Source organism: Podarcis pityusensis (genome assembly GCF_964106645.2).
Source record: "Podarcis pityusensis genome assembly, chromosome: 5".
NCBI classification, from domain to species: domain Eukaryota; kingdom Metazoa; phylum Chordata; class Lepidosauria; order Squamata; family Lacertidae; genus Podarcis; species Podarcis pityusensis.
Genome location: NC_138032.1, coordinates 97,842,348 through 97,858,509, shown reverse-complemented (window position 1 = coordinate 97,858,509; position 16,162 = coordinate 97,842,348). Strand labels below are relative to the sequence as shown.

The following is a 16,162-nucleotide window of genomic DNA, read 5'->3' as shown; positions in this document are numbered from 1 at the left end:
TGGTAATGTGCTGGTTAATGATGGGTCTTTATTCTCTTTTTAAAAATTCAAACTGCTGTAGGCATGTGGAGAGCTGAACTTAAAACAGGAAACATGAGAAACCCAAACAGACAGGAGGTTCTGGCCTAGTTGCCTTCCCAACATGCTAGCTTTCTATATGAAAGGGTTTTCTTTTCTGTATAGAGGATCATCCAGTCATGTGAGTCCCTATCTGCAGTTTCAAGTCTGTCACAGGTTATCTGTCTCAGTGAAAACTAGACTTGAGAAAGGGTCTCAGGAGGAGCCTGCAGGCATTTCCTCTCTCTGTGCCAGCAGTGCAGATGGTGCTTTATTGAATAACATAAGCAAAAGACACAGAGCACCAGTGTCAAAGTTGTCTATTACCCTTTGCTCTGGCAGTTAAAATACGGATTACATTACATTCAGCAACTGGTCTGAAAATTAGCATCTCCAAGAAAAACACACAGCAGCGAAAGCAAGTTCAAACCAACGCATGAAAAAATGTTACTATTGTTTAAAAAGTCCAGGCTCTAGTATGTTCACAAACTGCATCTGATGCCATATGCCTAATTTGAAACTGACAAAACATGTTACACATTTTGTTTTGATTTTCTTCTTGGTAAGGATTTTCTTTCTAAGTTGCAGGGGGAAATTCCATCAAATGGTGTTTGCAATGTGTCATTTGAAAAAGCAAAACAATAAACTGAAGAAGTGGTTTTTATGCCATTGTATTTCAGCACTTATTTTACAAAGGAGAAGTGGCATTTCAAGCATTTTAGTTGGAAAGAACATCATGAACCCAGAGGGAATCTATCTAGAGGAAGGGGAATAGTTTCCATGTTATTCTGAGAGAGCGAGTCACATAGTGGCGATTTGTTTTGATGAATCACTCTTGCGGTATGATTTTTAGCTAATTTTAACTGATAGCAGTGCTATTTTTCTAGAAAAAGAGGTGCTGGAACTCACCATGAACGCCTCCCTCTTTCTCTTGGAATGGCAATGGCACCCACCTGAGAGGGGCAGGAACTGAGTTCTGGTGAGTTCCCCCTGAAAAAAGCCCTGACTGATACTATCAGACATCTAATGAGTAAGAATGACATTTTAATAAGTAGATTAATCAATTAACTTTTAATCAGTGAAGGCAGTTTTTAATTGGAGGAGCTGCCAGACACAGCCACTTAATTTTTTTGACATGATTTCAGTTCTTGGGAAGTTTCTGCAAAATGGAGTGAGAAAGCAAATATTTAAAACATACTTTCCTCCAAACAGTGGCAGTTATTGCCTGTTAAATGTTAAACTATAGTTACCACAGCATCTCAAAAGGTTTCTGCATGGACACCATGGGCCTTGAGCATGTGGACTTAGGAGCCTTATTAATCACAATGTGTTAATATAGAAGAAGAAAAAATTGTCCAGTAGCACCTTAGAGACCAACTAAGTTTGTTCTTGGTATGAGCTTTCGTGCGCATGCACACTTCTTCAGATACATGAAAGCTCATACCAAGAACAAACTTAGTTGGTCTCTAAGGTGCTACTGGACAATTTTGTTTAATTTTTTTTATATATTTCTACTGCGTCAGACCAACAAGGCTACCTACCTGAATGTGTTAATATAATACATCCAATCATAACAAATGGATGAAAACCATACATGGACCCAGAGGGACTGAAAACAGTCCTGGTCCAGCATGGCAATGGCTTGGAGACAAAAGCTAACCCATAATGTAAGATTTAAAAACAAAACAGTCCATACTCTAAAAGGGCAAACCAATATTTGTACAGAAAGGAATGCTCCTAGGCAGTCCATTATGTCTTTGCACCCAGTGAAAAACTAATTAGACCACTAGTGAGAATTTAAAAGCACATGGAAATACTAATGCCATTGGTTATTTGAATAATGAACATTTGTTGGGTCAGTTGCTGAAATGTTTCCCTATAGAAGCCTACCCTCCTAGTCAAGAACGGCGATGGGGCTGGGCTTGGCAGGCCCAATGCCTGACAAGGGCTCCTGCTCCTTCCCCCCTCTCCTTTGCTTTCCTCATTGTTTCATCATCATAGTAATAGTAATGCTCAGTGGCCACAGAATGCTGAGTTTCTGTTTGGCAGTGAGGGGGAGGACGAGGGAGGCAGATGGCAAACCAGGAATGGAGTTTCCTGGAAGATGGCATGTCTGGTGATATTTTGTTGCAGGTTCTGCTTATACAAATAGATTATAAACCTGAGGTAGGGAGCTACTGTGTTTTCTTTTTCTTCTGTGATGTGTGTAGGTGACACTGCATGAATAATAAGAAAAATACGAATTCAAACATGGACAGTTTCAATGAACCATGTCTGGATTCCCGTCCATACATTATGCACAAACAACAACCATTTTTGAAATGCATAACAGCTACAAATTCAGTATTATTGCTTTGTTTAAACATGTCTTCCCTGTCTCCTGAAGGTTCACACCAGCTTTATTTGAAAAGTGTAGTGAGGTCTTAAATGCAATGTCATTTACTTTGGTATTACACAGAGATGAATTGCTTGATTGGATGAATTTAACGGGATGGGAAGGGAATTGTCTGTGTCTTCCTGTGAAGTGTCACGTGCCTCCCACACATCTTTGGCGTGGACGGCTGCATTTGCTTATGAGCTGCACTATGAATCCTACCAGCACATGCTGACTTACTATACTGCATGTCTTCTTCTGTATGCTGTTGGCAAACGAAGGGGAGCTATATGATCCCGTAGGATCAACTTGCATATTGCACACTAACATAGCCAAAATGGTGCCCTCCTGATGCTGTTGAACTCCCATCAACCCCAGCCAGCATGGCAAGTAATATGAGAGGGCGGGAGCTGCAGCCAAGCCACATCTGGAAGGCACCAGGCTGGCTAGTCCTGACATAGCCAACAACATTGTTTTGGATATGACTATTAGGGTTTCCATTGAATTTTGCATTTAATTAAAATATTAAGAACATTTGAACCATCTGAAGCATATAAAATACTGCAACAATTTTATTGGAGATAGAGCATAATAAGGTTGAATTTCGTGTGGGTGGGTATTGTCTGAACATCTTTAGGGCAGAAGAGATGAATCACACCATTAGGAACAATAACAAAATTTTGCTTTCACACTTCCACACCAAAGGCTTGAATCAAGCCAAGCGAACCACTCCTAATTTCAGTTAATTTTAATGAGAGAAAAGCACACAGCAGAGATATCCATCTGAAGCTAGTGGGAGTTTAAAAGTGCCGGATCGTGCCCTTGATCTTTATGCATGATATTGTCACAAATAACTTCCCCTGTAATATCTTAGAATCCACGTGATGAACTAGGAGAGGCTATTTCCCCCTTTCATTATATCTCCCTGCTTTTGTCTACAGGTGCTTGAAGAGAGAATGAAACTGGAATGCAAATGCCACGGGGTTTCTGGTTCCTGCACAACCAAGACCTGTTGGACTACGCTCCCTAAATTCAGAGAGATTGGATATATTTTGAAAGAAAAATACAACGCCGCCGTGCAGGTGGAAGTGGTGAGAGCCAGCAGGCTTAGGCAGCCCACCTTTCTGAAGATCAAGCAGATCAGAAGTTACCAGAAACCAATGGAAACAGATCTGGTATATATAGATAAGTCACCCAACTACTGCGAAGAAGATGCTTCCACTGGGAGCGTGGGGACACAGGGACGCCTCTGCAACCGCACCTCACCCAGCGCCGATGGGTGTGACATGATGTGCTGTGGGAGGGGCTACAACACCCACCAGTACACCAAAGTTTGGCAGTGTAACTGCAAGTTCCACTGGTGCTGCTTTGTGAAATGCAACACTTGTAGCGAGCGGACAGAGGTATTCACTTGTAAATAACAGCTAATGTTCCTACTTTTTAAAAGACACAGCCGCCACGTGTTAGAGTGGAACAAGACAACTACAGCATCATTTTGCACATTTAATTTTCTTGGAGGAGGAGGCCAGTCTCTTTCCTATTACTTCTTAATAACACATTCAAGAACGATGCGTTAACTTGCTGACTAGCTGCTTTCACCACATTGGAACCAGGGTCGATGGGATGAATTGTACGGTGACTTCGTTCAGTGCAAGCCAGTTCCTCTGTGGTTCCCCCCTACCCCGCAAAAAACCCTGCAGTCTGGGTTTTGTAGAGTTTTGCTCTTAGATTAAATTATACATATCACAGACAGCGAGTCCAGGAGGTTATTTTCAGATTTATAACGCACACAAATATGTGCAAATAAGGCCTTTATCTTATTAAAAAACAAATGAGGAATTTAACTGTACACAGAGAAACCTAAAATCCCAGCAGTGTTGCTGAAAAACTTTTATTTCTAAGAAAAGAAAAGAAACAAAAGCAGGTAAAGGGCAGCTGGTGAGACAATGATGTAAAATAGGGACTAGAGTGGAAGCTCAGCTATTGACTTATTTGTAAAACAAAGGTCAGGACAAAGGACAAAGCTCTGACAGCTGCAGGTGACACTGGAACCTTTTGAATGGACATTTGAAGAAAAAAATATTTTATTTATGTTTTTAATAGCATCAAAACAAATTCTCTAAGCACTAACGGGTAGCTATGTCTTTACTCTGTACTAAATGTAAACTTACTGGAATTCTAACTTTCTGATTTTTATTTCTGTTTTTATTTTGTATTTGGTTCTCCCTATGTCTTCAATGCTACTGATTTCATAGCACTCCACTGTTAGAAAGAGTTCTGTGACTGTACACATCAAACATGGCCTAAGAGCACAAGCAACTGGAGCATGGGAAACAGTGGTTTAAAATGTTAGGAACATGGCTGCTATAGATAACCCAGAATTCAGAAGGGGAGCAGCAGTTTCATCCCTGTACAAACCAAGGCAGCCAAGCTTGTATACTGTCCCTGCTTCCTCATTTCTCACCCCTTGACTACCTTTTATTGGTTGCAGCCATGTTTGGGGAGACACTTTTTCATGTGTCCACCCCATGCTGGAACAGTTAAGGGTCACCACCACTGCGTAGCACTTGACATGAAAGTATCATTCCCAAGCTTAGCTGGGTAATGGTTTCACATCAAGGAGCCATCAAGTAAACAAATATTAGTGCAGATCAGCATTGGGGATGACAATTTTGTATTAAGGTTCCACTGCCCACATAGTGGCACACTTTCAGGTATCACAGCCACACAGTGGGATGAACCCATGGGAGAAGCTGCCATGTTTAAATGTTACTTAATGATGCACTGGCTTACCTGGGCAGAAGTTCCTGTTTCTGTGTGAAGGAATGCCTCCTGTGCCTGACCTCCGCACTCTTCACATGTGCAACAGAGAAAGTCCTTTGGGAGACTCATACATGCAGAGGGCTAAATCAGATGGCCCCTCTTCAGAGGTTTCTGATTCTCCATGTGATGAGGGTGAGTGAGGCTTCTGAGTGCTCTAGCTCCATTCTCATAATCTTCCCCACTGTTGAGCTGGAGGGTTGACTTCTGCAGTGGTGAGACTTCTCTACTTCTCTAGGCTGTCCATGATCTCCCAGGGTTCTAAATCACAAGTGGAACCTTCTCAGATAGAGCAGACTCCTTACTGTAGATGTATGCTTCCAACTCATGGAGCAAAGAGATTACAGGAGAGAGTCAGCACATTCTCTCCCACTCTTCCTCTTTTGATGAGGAATTAGGACATCCAAACAGGGCTGCTATTCCCACCCTTTATTTTGTGGGTTATGGCTCACAGTTTCAGCCTCTTCAGGCATAGACAACCTAAAGTACTCACTCTATTAAGAGGATGGTGGCAGAGGGAACCCTGGACCCTTTCCATGGGAAGAGGATCTTTATAAGTCTCTGAACATTAGCTGAATGTATGAACTATCTTCACTGAATCGAAAGGATTTTGTCTGAGATGATGATAAACAAGGTTCTGTCTGTGTGACTTTTGCACCACCACTGGCCATGGTTCTTCCCATTCCTCCCAACAGTTGCAATGAATGTGGTTTGGATGTCACCAATGTGACAAGGAAGTGGGTGGAAATTTTTGCTGCAGGAATCCCAGTTCCATTGGCAAATATAAAGTCCATGCCGCCATTTATTCCCACATGCAGTTTGCCACTCAGTGCTGTAGTCCATCAAGTTCCCTCTGCTCAGTCCCACTGCCTTGCCTCAGAGGACATCCGTGGGAGCTGTTGTCTAGTGGGCAAAGGCTGAAGGGAGACACCAGGAAAGTGTGGGGCAGGAAATGTCACTTGAATAATTCTGGCAACAGAGGGACACTGTACCATTTCTGTGAATGTGGGGTGGTTTATTATTATTATTATTATTATTAATATTATTATTATTGTGAGAATCTTTTGCAAGGAAGGCGCTTTGAAAGCCTCTTGGGGCTATAAAGTGGGCTATAAAGTATTCTAAATATAAATAAATAAGTAAATAAGTAAACAAGAGCCAGCAGTTTTCTCATACATCACCTCAAGCAAATTCCTTTTCAGGAGAGACAAGTCAGACATTTAGCTGTGAGCCATCAACTGTTGCACAAACCAGTAAGTACATGCATGTGTGATTTGGTCATAAGGGCTTTATAGAGTTAACCTTGCAGCAACATTATTTCATAGAATCATAGAATCATAGAGTTGGAAGAGACCACAAGGGCCATCGAGTCCAACCCCCTGCCAAGCAGTTGGATTTGGGCAGTTGGATTTTCTTAATGTTTGATAATTTCCAGGTTAGGACAGGTTTTTTCTCTGAAAGGCATTATCATGTTCACACATGAAGATAATGAAAACAGCAGCTGCTGAATCCCACTTTACCCAATACAGCCAGCTAAGACATGGCCGATGTGTTAACTTGAGTTATTTTTAAATGGCACAGTGAACCGAAGGATGGTTGACAGCATTTAATTACCCTCCCTCTTCCCGAAGAGCCTCTTCATACCACACTTTTAGGTGCACGTCTGTAGCCAAAAAGCATGACTGTAGCATGCACATGTTTCCAAGGGTCCTGCTGGTAAACCTGACAAGGAGCTAGGTTTGGCTGCAGCTGCCTCTTAAGTCTGGATGTCCTACAGCGTAATGTATAAAATCAGGGCCAGCCCAAGACATTTTGGCACCTAAGGCAAACCACACAATGGCACAAAAGCAGTAACCCTCCACCAGGGCGGAGAGACCACTGTTGTGGTCGCATGGGGAGAGCTGCTGAGGAAGCAGATCCAGCCTCCAAGGAGCACGCTGCAGCTTTTCCTGTCACTGCAGCAGCAGCAGCAGCAGCAGGCAATGCATTCCTCGGAGGCTGGATCTGCTGCCTCTGTAGATCCTGCCACCCTTGCCTGTGGGTGGGCCGGTCCTGCATAAAATAGCCCTTAGTAAATTTCAAATAAATATTCAGAAATGAGCAAAGCCTTTATTCATGTTCCTTGCAATTGCACCATTGTGTTTCTTTCTGGACCTTTATCTTACATTTTATTGCTTTACATTGTATGGCTGGTTCCCACGTGCCTCTGCATCCACTGAAGAGTGCAACTCTGGCATGTGTGGATCACAGTTCAAAATGTTACAGTTACAACTTTTGTATCACCCAGTGTCAGTGCACATGCCTTCGTTTCCACTGACACCCATTTGCATTCAACAGTTCCAAGAGCTAAATAATCAACACGTAGTGAAACACATAGCGCCACATGGGGCATCTGAGCTAGACAGGATCAGGTAGCAGAATAGGTGATAACATTCAGTTTTCAAAAACCTGGTGTGAATCTGCAGCTCCCAGTTATGAAAATGTCCACCACTTGGTTGCAAGCCAGCTGAAAGGCCAATTACATTTTTTTACTGAAAATGAACATGAAATCCAGGTCCCTTCTAGTCTGTGGCAAATTTCAGCCTTGTGAAAGCACCCTTTCTGAATTTATCTCTAAGAGCTTAGTACTTGCAGATGATATAAAAAGAATAAAGAGACTTGGATTGCAAATATTCACCCAAGCAGGTGTTCCTGTCTTGGTATCAGGAAAGATGGATCATGAAGAGCCCGACTTAAAATGCCCAGTGTCCAGTACTGGAAAGAGCCCTGATCCATCTCTAGTTACACAAAGCAACTGCCGGGTCTAGATGAGGATATAGGTCCATAGGTAGCTCACAAGATGCATTTTAAATGTTATTAAATGTTAAGTTTTGACCAGAAGTTCATATCTGAGTGTTGGGGCTTGAAACCCTGCAGTCCCCAGGAATGTGTCCCAGGGACCATAGGAGGGACCATCCAAGAGGGACGCCTGGGAGATTCAGCGCCAGAAGCCTCCTCCCTGCTGCCAAGGCAGTTTGGGGGCATCCCTGAGCATCAGACACTCTCCCATTTCTCCAACATGCCTCCAAACTGGGGCAGTAATTCTTTTTTTAAAAAGAACAGAGAGCATAAGAGTGCTGTTGCTTGCCAAATAATTTTTATTCATTTTCCAAATTTTTAACAAATCAATACCAAATTGCATCAAATTTAATACAATTTTCCCACTCTCCATCATCAATGTGTTTCTTCATTCTTCTAATTACTGCTTTATATTACATTATTTATTTCCAATTCACATTCCATTCCTTATATTTAACCTTAAATTCCACACTTTTAAAATTTATATTTTCCTCTCCTTTCACCCTTCTCCCTCAGCTGTCAGTTTATCAATTCCTGCTCGTATAATTTATTATTCCCTTAAAAAACAAAACAGAAAGAAAAGAAAAGAAAAGAAATGAGGTTACTCTGCCGCTTGCCTCTCCATCTTAAATCATTACTTGTTGTTTTTATATTAATTCTTTCTTTTCATCTTGCTTTTGTATAAATCTGGATCCATCCTTTTCACCGCTGTTCTCCTTCCATCATATCCATTTCCTGTCCAGAACTGCGGTGTTGTAGAAATCCATATTTTCACCAGCTACACACTCATAATTTCTTTAACCACTGTTCATTGAGGCAAGGCTAATTTAAACTCCAAGGTCCTCATTTGTAATCTTTTCTTCCTTTTAACAGGAGGGGCTCATAAACACATAAAAAGTGATGTGTTTATTACTTTCATTCAGAAACCTCAAGCTCCCAGCAGCTTGTTTATTTCACATCTTCTCTGAAGAGTGCCTTAATTTTATGCCCAATTATCCTCATTTGAAGGAACTTTGCAGCACATGCACAAAAGAGACCAGAGCTTGCAATGGATGAAGTTGCAGTAACCCCGCGTCCTTCCCCCGCGACCTCCATCTCTGACCCCAGCAGGCATTTCCAATGTCTGTGAGTTCACCCCCCCAACATCATTGGGAGAGCATGCCAGCCCCCACTGCCCCCATCTCCATCCAGGTTCCCCATGAAGCCAGGCGCACCCGGAGAGGTGACTTGCCACACGGCTTCTCAGCCAGAAGTCCCATAAGAGTATTGTTGCTCCTCACTTCCACTTTGCTGTCATGAGCCTGGCAGGGCCCTGGATGAGATGGTGGAGCCATCACTCAGTCCTCTAGGATTACAGTCACAGAGTTGTTGGCATCTCTTGATTGCTCTGACAGTCATCAGATATGAGACCTCGTAGCCTATCTAGCTGTCGAATACCAAATTTATCCCAACTATCCAAAACAGTCAAACATCAACTACTGAGATCCAGTAAAATGTAGGAGATACTGAAATAAAATATAATAGGATGTCAGCCACAGATACTGAATATTTGACCAACTTTTCAGTATTCAGAGACTATTTAGAGAATATATGATTTAATAATCCAATGAGAGCAAATTCATTGCAGCTCTAGTATGAGCTAAATTCAACAGTAAAGAACATACTTTTCTTCTTTGTGTGTTTTCCATTGATGGTTCATATTGTAAGTTGGCAAGTGAGATAAAGGTGTTTTTTGTTTGTTTGTTTGTTTGTTTGTTTGTTTGTTTGTTTGTTTTAAATGCCCTAGGCGAGTTTAATTCCAATTTTTAAATAACCATTTGTGGAAATGGCAGCTCCATTTGTGGAGCAGATTTGCTGATGAGTTTCCATATGAGCACCCAAAAAGCCACATACCCCAAATGTCTTTCCAAACATACATGTATCCAATTCCAATTCCACTTCACAATAAATGACTGCAGCTCCTCTGAAACATCACCACCACACAGTTATGCAGATCTCTCAATAAAACTGCAACCCCCCCCCCCCCTTTGATTCATGAAATTTGATGTGTCCTCCGTGGATATCATATTTTCATATTCAGTCCTATGGCACAAGATATTGTAAATATATTAATAGTATTTGTTGAGTACAACTGAGTGATTCAATTAAGTTATATTATTGTATATCATTGAAACGTCTATAGAGTTATTTTAAATTATTTTGAACAACACTGAAACAGTATATGTGTGTGTGTCTATATTATAACATAATGCCCCCTTGAAAATCCTTTTCTCCATACTCAGTTATGCAACTTTTCTAATTAACCATATTAATTCATCCGTGCTCTGACTGTATGAGGAACTCTTCCATGTGCAAGCTGCAATGCACACATTTTCTATCCTTCACCCCACAGATGAACATAGTGGTCCTAATAGGAAGGTGATGCTCACTGTGTGCATCAGGATTCCTGCATCCACTTATAAAACAGTGCATTGATCACATCACCTTAGCACTTCCCATTCCCCTAAGTTCTGATTCGCCAGCTGTTTTGGGAGTGACCTTCCCCCCCCCCCAGCAGCCCATGTTTTATGTCGGGTGTTCATCATCTTGAAGTTTCTTCTGAAAAATTGAGATGAATTCCTAATGTCCAAAGACTTGCTCAAGTGGAGGTGTGTTTTGCAGCCAAGGGCCCATCAGGACTGAGCAATGCCTGCTGACCACAAAGGGGAAAAGAAAGAGAAAACACAATATTGGATGAAAGACAAATTGAAAGCTATGCCAGCCTTGCCTCAAAGGGTGAAGAGATTATGAACTGCTCTTCTGGTGGGAAATAAACTGTAGTTTAGCATCAAAGAGTTTGGGGGAGGGGGAGAGAATCCACAACCAATTTTGAATGCTACAAACACAACACTGTGGTTTACAGTAATTAGTAATGGCAGAACTCAAAACACTGTACATTAAAGAATTTGAAAAACAAAATAAAGCCTGAAGATCTGCTTCTTTCTTTGTGATAGTGAAGATTTATGAGAAGAAAACCTCTGGGTGTTAAAATTGATTTGGAAGCAATTCAACACGAACATAAGAAGTTGCCTTTTATCAGATTAAATTATTGGTCCAGCTAGCTCAGTGAAGGAGAAGGGCGGCAATACTGCCACCACTTCTGTGCCACTTCTGCCCCCTGCTCAGGGGGGAATTGACCCAGGAGAGGAGCAGTGGCTGGCTTGCAACTCCTCCCTCTCAGCTGGTCCATGGGTGGCTCTCAGGAGAAGGAGCTGCTGCTGCTGCCACCCCAGCCCCAAAGGCTGGGCCAGGCGAGGCTTCCCTCAATGAGACAGCCTGGTTGCGTCCCCTCAAAAAAAATGTGCCTGGGGCTATGGCCCCTCAACCCCCATACTATCCCACTGATACAGAGACACTGTGGGTACCCCTCTCTGCAGCTGAGTGCTGTGGGCTCACAGCAGCCGTTCATTGTTATTTTTGTTCCTAGGGCATGCCTAGCAGTTATGCCACAGAGCAGTAATGCTCCCAGGCACATGGATTGGGAACTGAATAAATGCTATGAATGATGTTTTTCTGATCATTATAGCTAAGTGACAAATGTAGATGAGAAACACTTGAAAAATCTACAAGCTGACAACAAAGTGTATACTTCTGTCCGCCTCCTACACAGATGTGTTTGGTTTTTCAGGTGTGAACCTCATAAGAATCTCAGAGGGACATTCTGGAGGGCCTGTCTAGTCTAGCATCCTCCTCTCACAGTGGCCCACACTGGTGTTCAGAAGCATACTGTTTCTGGCAGTGGACGTGGAACCCAGCCACCGTGGCTAAGAGCCATTGATAGTCTTGTCCTCCACAAATTTGTCTAATCTTCTTTTAACTCCACCCAGGTTGGTGGCCATGGCTGCCTCCCGTGGGAGCCAGACCCACAGTTTAGCTATGCACTGTGTGAAGAAATACTCTTTTCTCTGTCCTGAATCTTCCAACATCCAGCTTTGTTATGAGAGAGGGAGAAAAATGTTTCTCTGCTTTCTCTATGGCAGGCATAATCTTAAAACTTCTCTCATGTCACCTCCTGCTTGCCTTCTCTGTAGACTAAAAAGTCCCAAACACTGCAACCTTTTCTAATATGGGAGTAACTTCATCTCCTTGATTATTTTGGTTGCTTTTTTCAGAACCTTTTCCAATCCTACAATACAGGGGAGCCATCTCTGCAGAGCTGTGGAGTTGAAGCCCTCCCCAAACTTTCAATGAGGGGGCCGCACTGTTGGAGGAGGCCCAACAGGGCTTGTCACGGCTGCAGCAGGCTGGGCCCTCCCACTGCAGTGGTAGACTCTGTCAGGCAGAGGATCCAACGGAGCCTGTTGCTGCAGCGGGAGGGTCCGATGGCATCCGTCGCAGCTGTGTCAGGACTCACTGGGCCTCCTCCTGCCATGCGACATCACATGCATGCGCCAGGCACCTACAATGTTGGGCAGAACGCCTGCTACACCATCCTTTTTAAGGTGAGGTGACTAGACATGTACACAGTGTTCCAAATGCAGTTTGTATAGCGGCATTATGATGCCCGCAGCTTATTTTCAATGCCTTTCCTAATAAGCCCTCATGTGTAATTTGCTTTTCCCACAGCTGCTGCATACTGGGTCAGCATCTTCATCCAGCCATCCACTACAACCCCAAGGGCTCATTCCTGGTCAGTCACCGCTAGTTTAGCCCCCATGAAATTAGGTGAAATACAGGTGAAATTGAGACATATATTTGCACTTGCTTATACTGAATTGCATTTGCCATTTTACCACTCATTCACTCAGTTTGGAGAGGTCCGGGGACACTATGTCAACCAGACCCCTTCCTAGTCTCACTGGAACTATTGAGGCTTCCCTGAAATTATTTGAAAGTTTCATCTACAAAGGAGACATTCGCTTTTAATGTCTTTTCAGGTGGATTTTTTGCTATTGTGTTTCTTATGTCCTTGAAAAATTGCAGACATTTTAACTGAGGAAAAGGAGCCCTCCCTTTCACACTTTCTTTGAGTTTATGTTTAGGAGGCATTTATCTCTAGTTGCACCTCCCTAATGCCTATACCTAAGCCTTTGTCAAGGCACTTGATCTTATTTATGTTATCATCAACCATTCATTTTCATTCAGATTTCTCACCTGTCCTTCTCACCATGACATCCCAGGGTAAGTTTCAACAATTTAAAGATGCAACATTAGAATCACTTCAGACTAACTTCAGTCAAGAGAAAGTGTCAGATCCTAAAATATATTTCTCTCTGGTGTTAACGACCAGGGTAGAGAGGTGCATCAGTGTTTTGTCATGGAATGTCATCTGGAATCGTCTGCTCAAAGGATCATATTTTCTCAGTTGAACTAGGCTTTACATGCAAGCAAAGAAAATATCGCACTCTCTGCACATGAGCCTCTCTCTGCCCACATGAACACTGCACAATAGCTGAGGTGTCTGTTAAAAGGCACAGTTTAAACTTTTCCAAGAAGCAGCATAGTTGAAAGGTTTGATTTGTTGCTGATGACTGTTGCTAATCCATACTGGATTTCATGAATTTGATTTGATAAGACACTTACTTGAACACAGAACAAACCACATGGAACTTCAAATGCCGATTTCAGATCCCCACTCCCCGTCTGTATCCGAACCTGTATTTAACTCTTGTCAAATCCAGGCCACCAGGCTGAAACCACATGAGTAATTCACTAAACTCCATGAAACTACTGCTCATAAGCAGTTTCAGACCTTTGTGATTTTTGTTTTGATTTGTTTAAATTCCAAAAGAGAAATACGCATGAAAACTAGCATGCCTTTCCCTTTCACTCAAGACAATTTCACTTTTCTTTTCTTTTTTAAAGATACGCATGGCCTTGATTTCCAGTAGGTTCATATTAAAGTTTTCTCATTTTGCTAGAGAAGGAAACCTACTATGGCATGCAGCAGAGTGGTGACATTGCATGCACATGCCCTGCAGTGTCCCCGTGTGCTTGCTGCTGCAATTTGTGGGTGCCCAGCCCCTTCATGGGAAATATGGGTGCTCAGGCACCCAGGGCCCTATGGCTCCCATGGTAAGGCATTATACATCCACCATCCTAGAGACCTAAAAGGAAATGAAATGAAAAAAATGTTGAAATATACATTTATTAAGAAACCAGAAGCCTTTCTACTTGGAATAATAGGTTTGGAATTGCCCAAGAAAGATGTTAGATTGTTTTTGTATGCCGCAACTGCAGCTAGAATTTTGTTGGCCAAAAATTGGAAATTACAAGAAGTACCAACAGTGGAGGAATGGCAAATGAAGATGATGGATTTTTGGGAGCTAGCCAACCTGACCGGAAGAGTCTGTGACCAGAGGGAGGAGGAGCACCAAGAGGATTGGAAGAAATTTAAAGACTATTTAGCTAAATATGTTAAGATCACATAAATAGAATTACTTGCGAGAACCAGATAGTCCTAGGATTTAAATTTGTGATGTTGTTAAATACTATGTTAATGTTAAAATGAAAAGAAAGAAAGATGTAAATTGACTAAGTAAATTTTATGTGAAAATAGTTTTGGAAAACTGCTACAATGGAGTATATGGAAACTCAGCTAGGGGGATTCAAGGAAGTCATTCAACAATGTTAACAAAAGTGGAATTATTATAGCAAGGATAAATGTTTGCTTGCTTGTTTGTTTGTTTGTTTGTTTGTTTGTTATAAATTGGAAAACTAATTAAAAAATTGAAAAAATAAATAAAAGGCTGCACAAAAAGATTATCCAGCATGTAATCATCAATATGAAACTTCCACAAGTAGGGACTCTTTCACTTCACACTGTCATATGTACTGGGTAATAATGATTACCCCAAATAAAGGCAAAACTACATGTGACATTACATAGGGTTCCCAAAATTTGAAAAGTGAAAATCTGGACACAAATGCTGTTGAACTTTTGGGGTTTTGGGGGGTCAAATTGTTGAGGGTTTTTTTGTGTGTGTGTGCAAAATCTTAAAAAAAAGAGGTTTGGAGCTTTTTTAAAGGAAAAACTACGCTTTCGACATGGGTTGCCATTTGTCCGGGTTTTCCTGGACATCCCAGCGATTTCCGCCCGGACACTGTTTACGAGGGGCGAATCCCGTCTTTGTTTGGGAAATTCCAGATGAATGGCAACCTGACATTACATGTGGGGGGAGGGGTTGGGGGGAGTGTGAATTATTTTTAAAATGTGAACATCAACCAGAGAGGTCCTCAATGAGGCTTGCAAAATTGCTCTCTTCAAAGCTGCTGTTTGCTGCCAACTTGATAAGTTTTCATGTTGACACAAGGCAGAAATAGCCAGCAGGGTTTGGTCCACTGCAGGAGCAAACTGTCTGCATAGTAAGGACTTGGAATTTAAGTACACTCCAGGTTTCACCATTATTCTTAGCTTACCCTGGGGCTGGTTCAGGATGTGGAAGAGGATACAGATACGGGAGCCAGCCAGCCCCCGGCACAGATATGATGAGTTGCAGGACTGAACTTAATCAAATGCTCTGTGGGCAAAACAGACTTTCTCTAAACTCTTCTCGTTTGTGTGGAATGAGCATAAAATACACGACTGCAGCTGAAATCATGTATGATATACTAGTGGTCTGATTTATCCAATAACTCTCTGTAAAATATCTATAACAGCAAAGCAGCTGTCACTCAGCGGTGCTCAAACATACAGAACAATCAGTTGCTAGCTTCAGAAAATACTGTTGTGGAAACTAATGGGTGAAATATTTTTCTTGCTTTAAAAAAAAGGATGAAGAAGCAGCAGCAATGCAGAAAGACAGGTTTTCTCACTGCATCTTGTTCCAACTGATCTGGCACAGAGCCATCTCTGCAACTCAATCTGCTTTCAAAACATACAAAACCTAAAGGGTAGGCTAGCAAAACTGCCACACACGTGTGTGCGCATGTACATGTGTTTGTGCGCACACACACACACACACACACACACACACACGCACACACACACACACACACACACACACCTTCTAAAATAGGGTCTCCCTCGGCAGAGTGGAGGAATAGCCCTGCTGCCTCAAGACTGGTGCTGATACAGGTGAGAATGCCATGCTT

The 16,162-nt window shown here is 42.2% G+C and overlaps 1 protein-coding gene across 3 annotated transcripts in view; it reads left to right on the top strand.

Annotated features, from left to right (window-relative positions):
• The window catches only part of WNT7B (Wnt family member 7B), a 123,390-nt gene extending 112,118 nt beyond the window's left edge, over window positions 1-11,272 (top strand). For 2 of the 3 annotated variants that reach the window (XM_081005684.1, XM_081005683.1), the window contains exon 4: window positions 3,373-6,406. In XM_081005684.1, coding sequence (XP_080861810.1) covers window positions 3,373-3,852 — 480 coding nt within the window. In that variant the 3' untranslated portion in view covers window positions 3,853-6,406. Of the gene's footprint in view, window positions 1-3,372; window positions 6,407-6,453; window positions 6,505-10,750 lie in introns of those variants that run through there. The other variant, XM_081005685.1, reaches the window with a different exon arrangement.
• The last annotated feature ends 4,890 nt before the right edge of the window (window positions 11,273-16,162 follow it).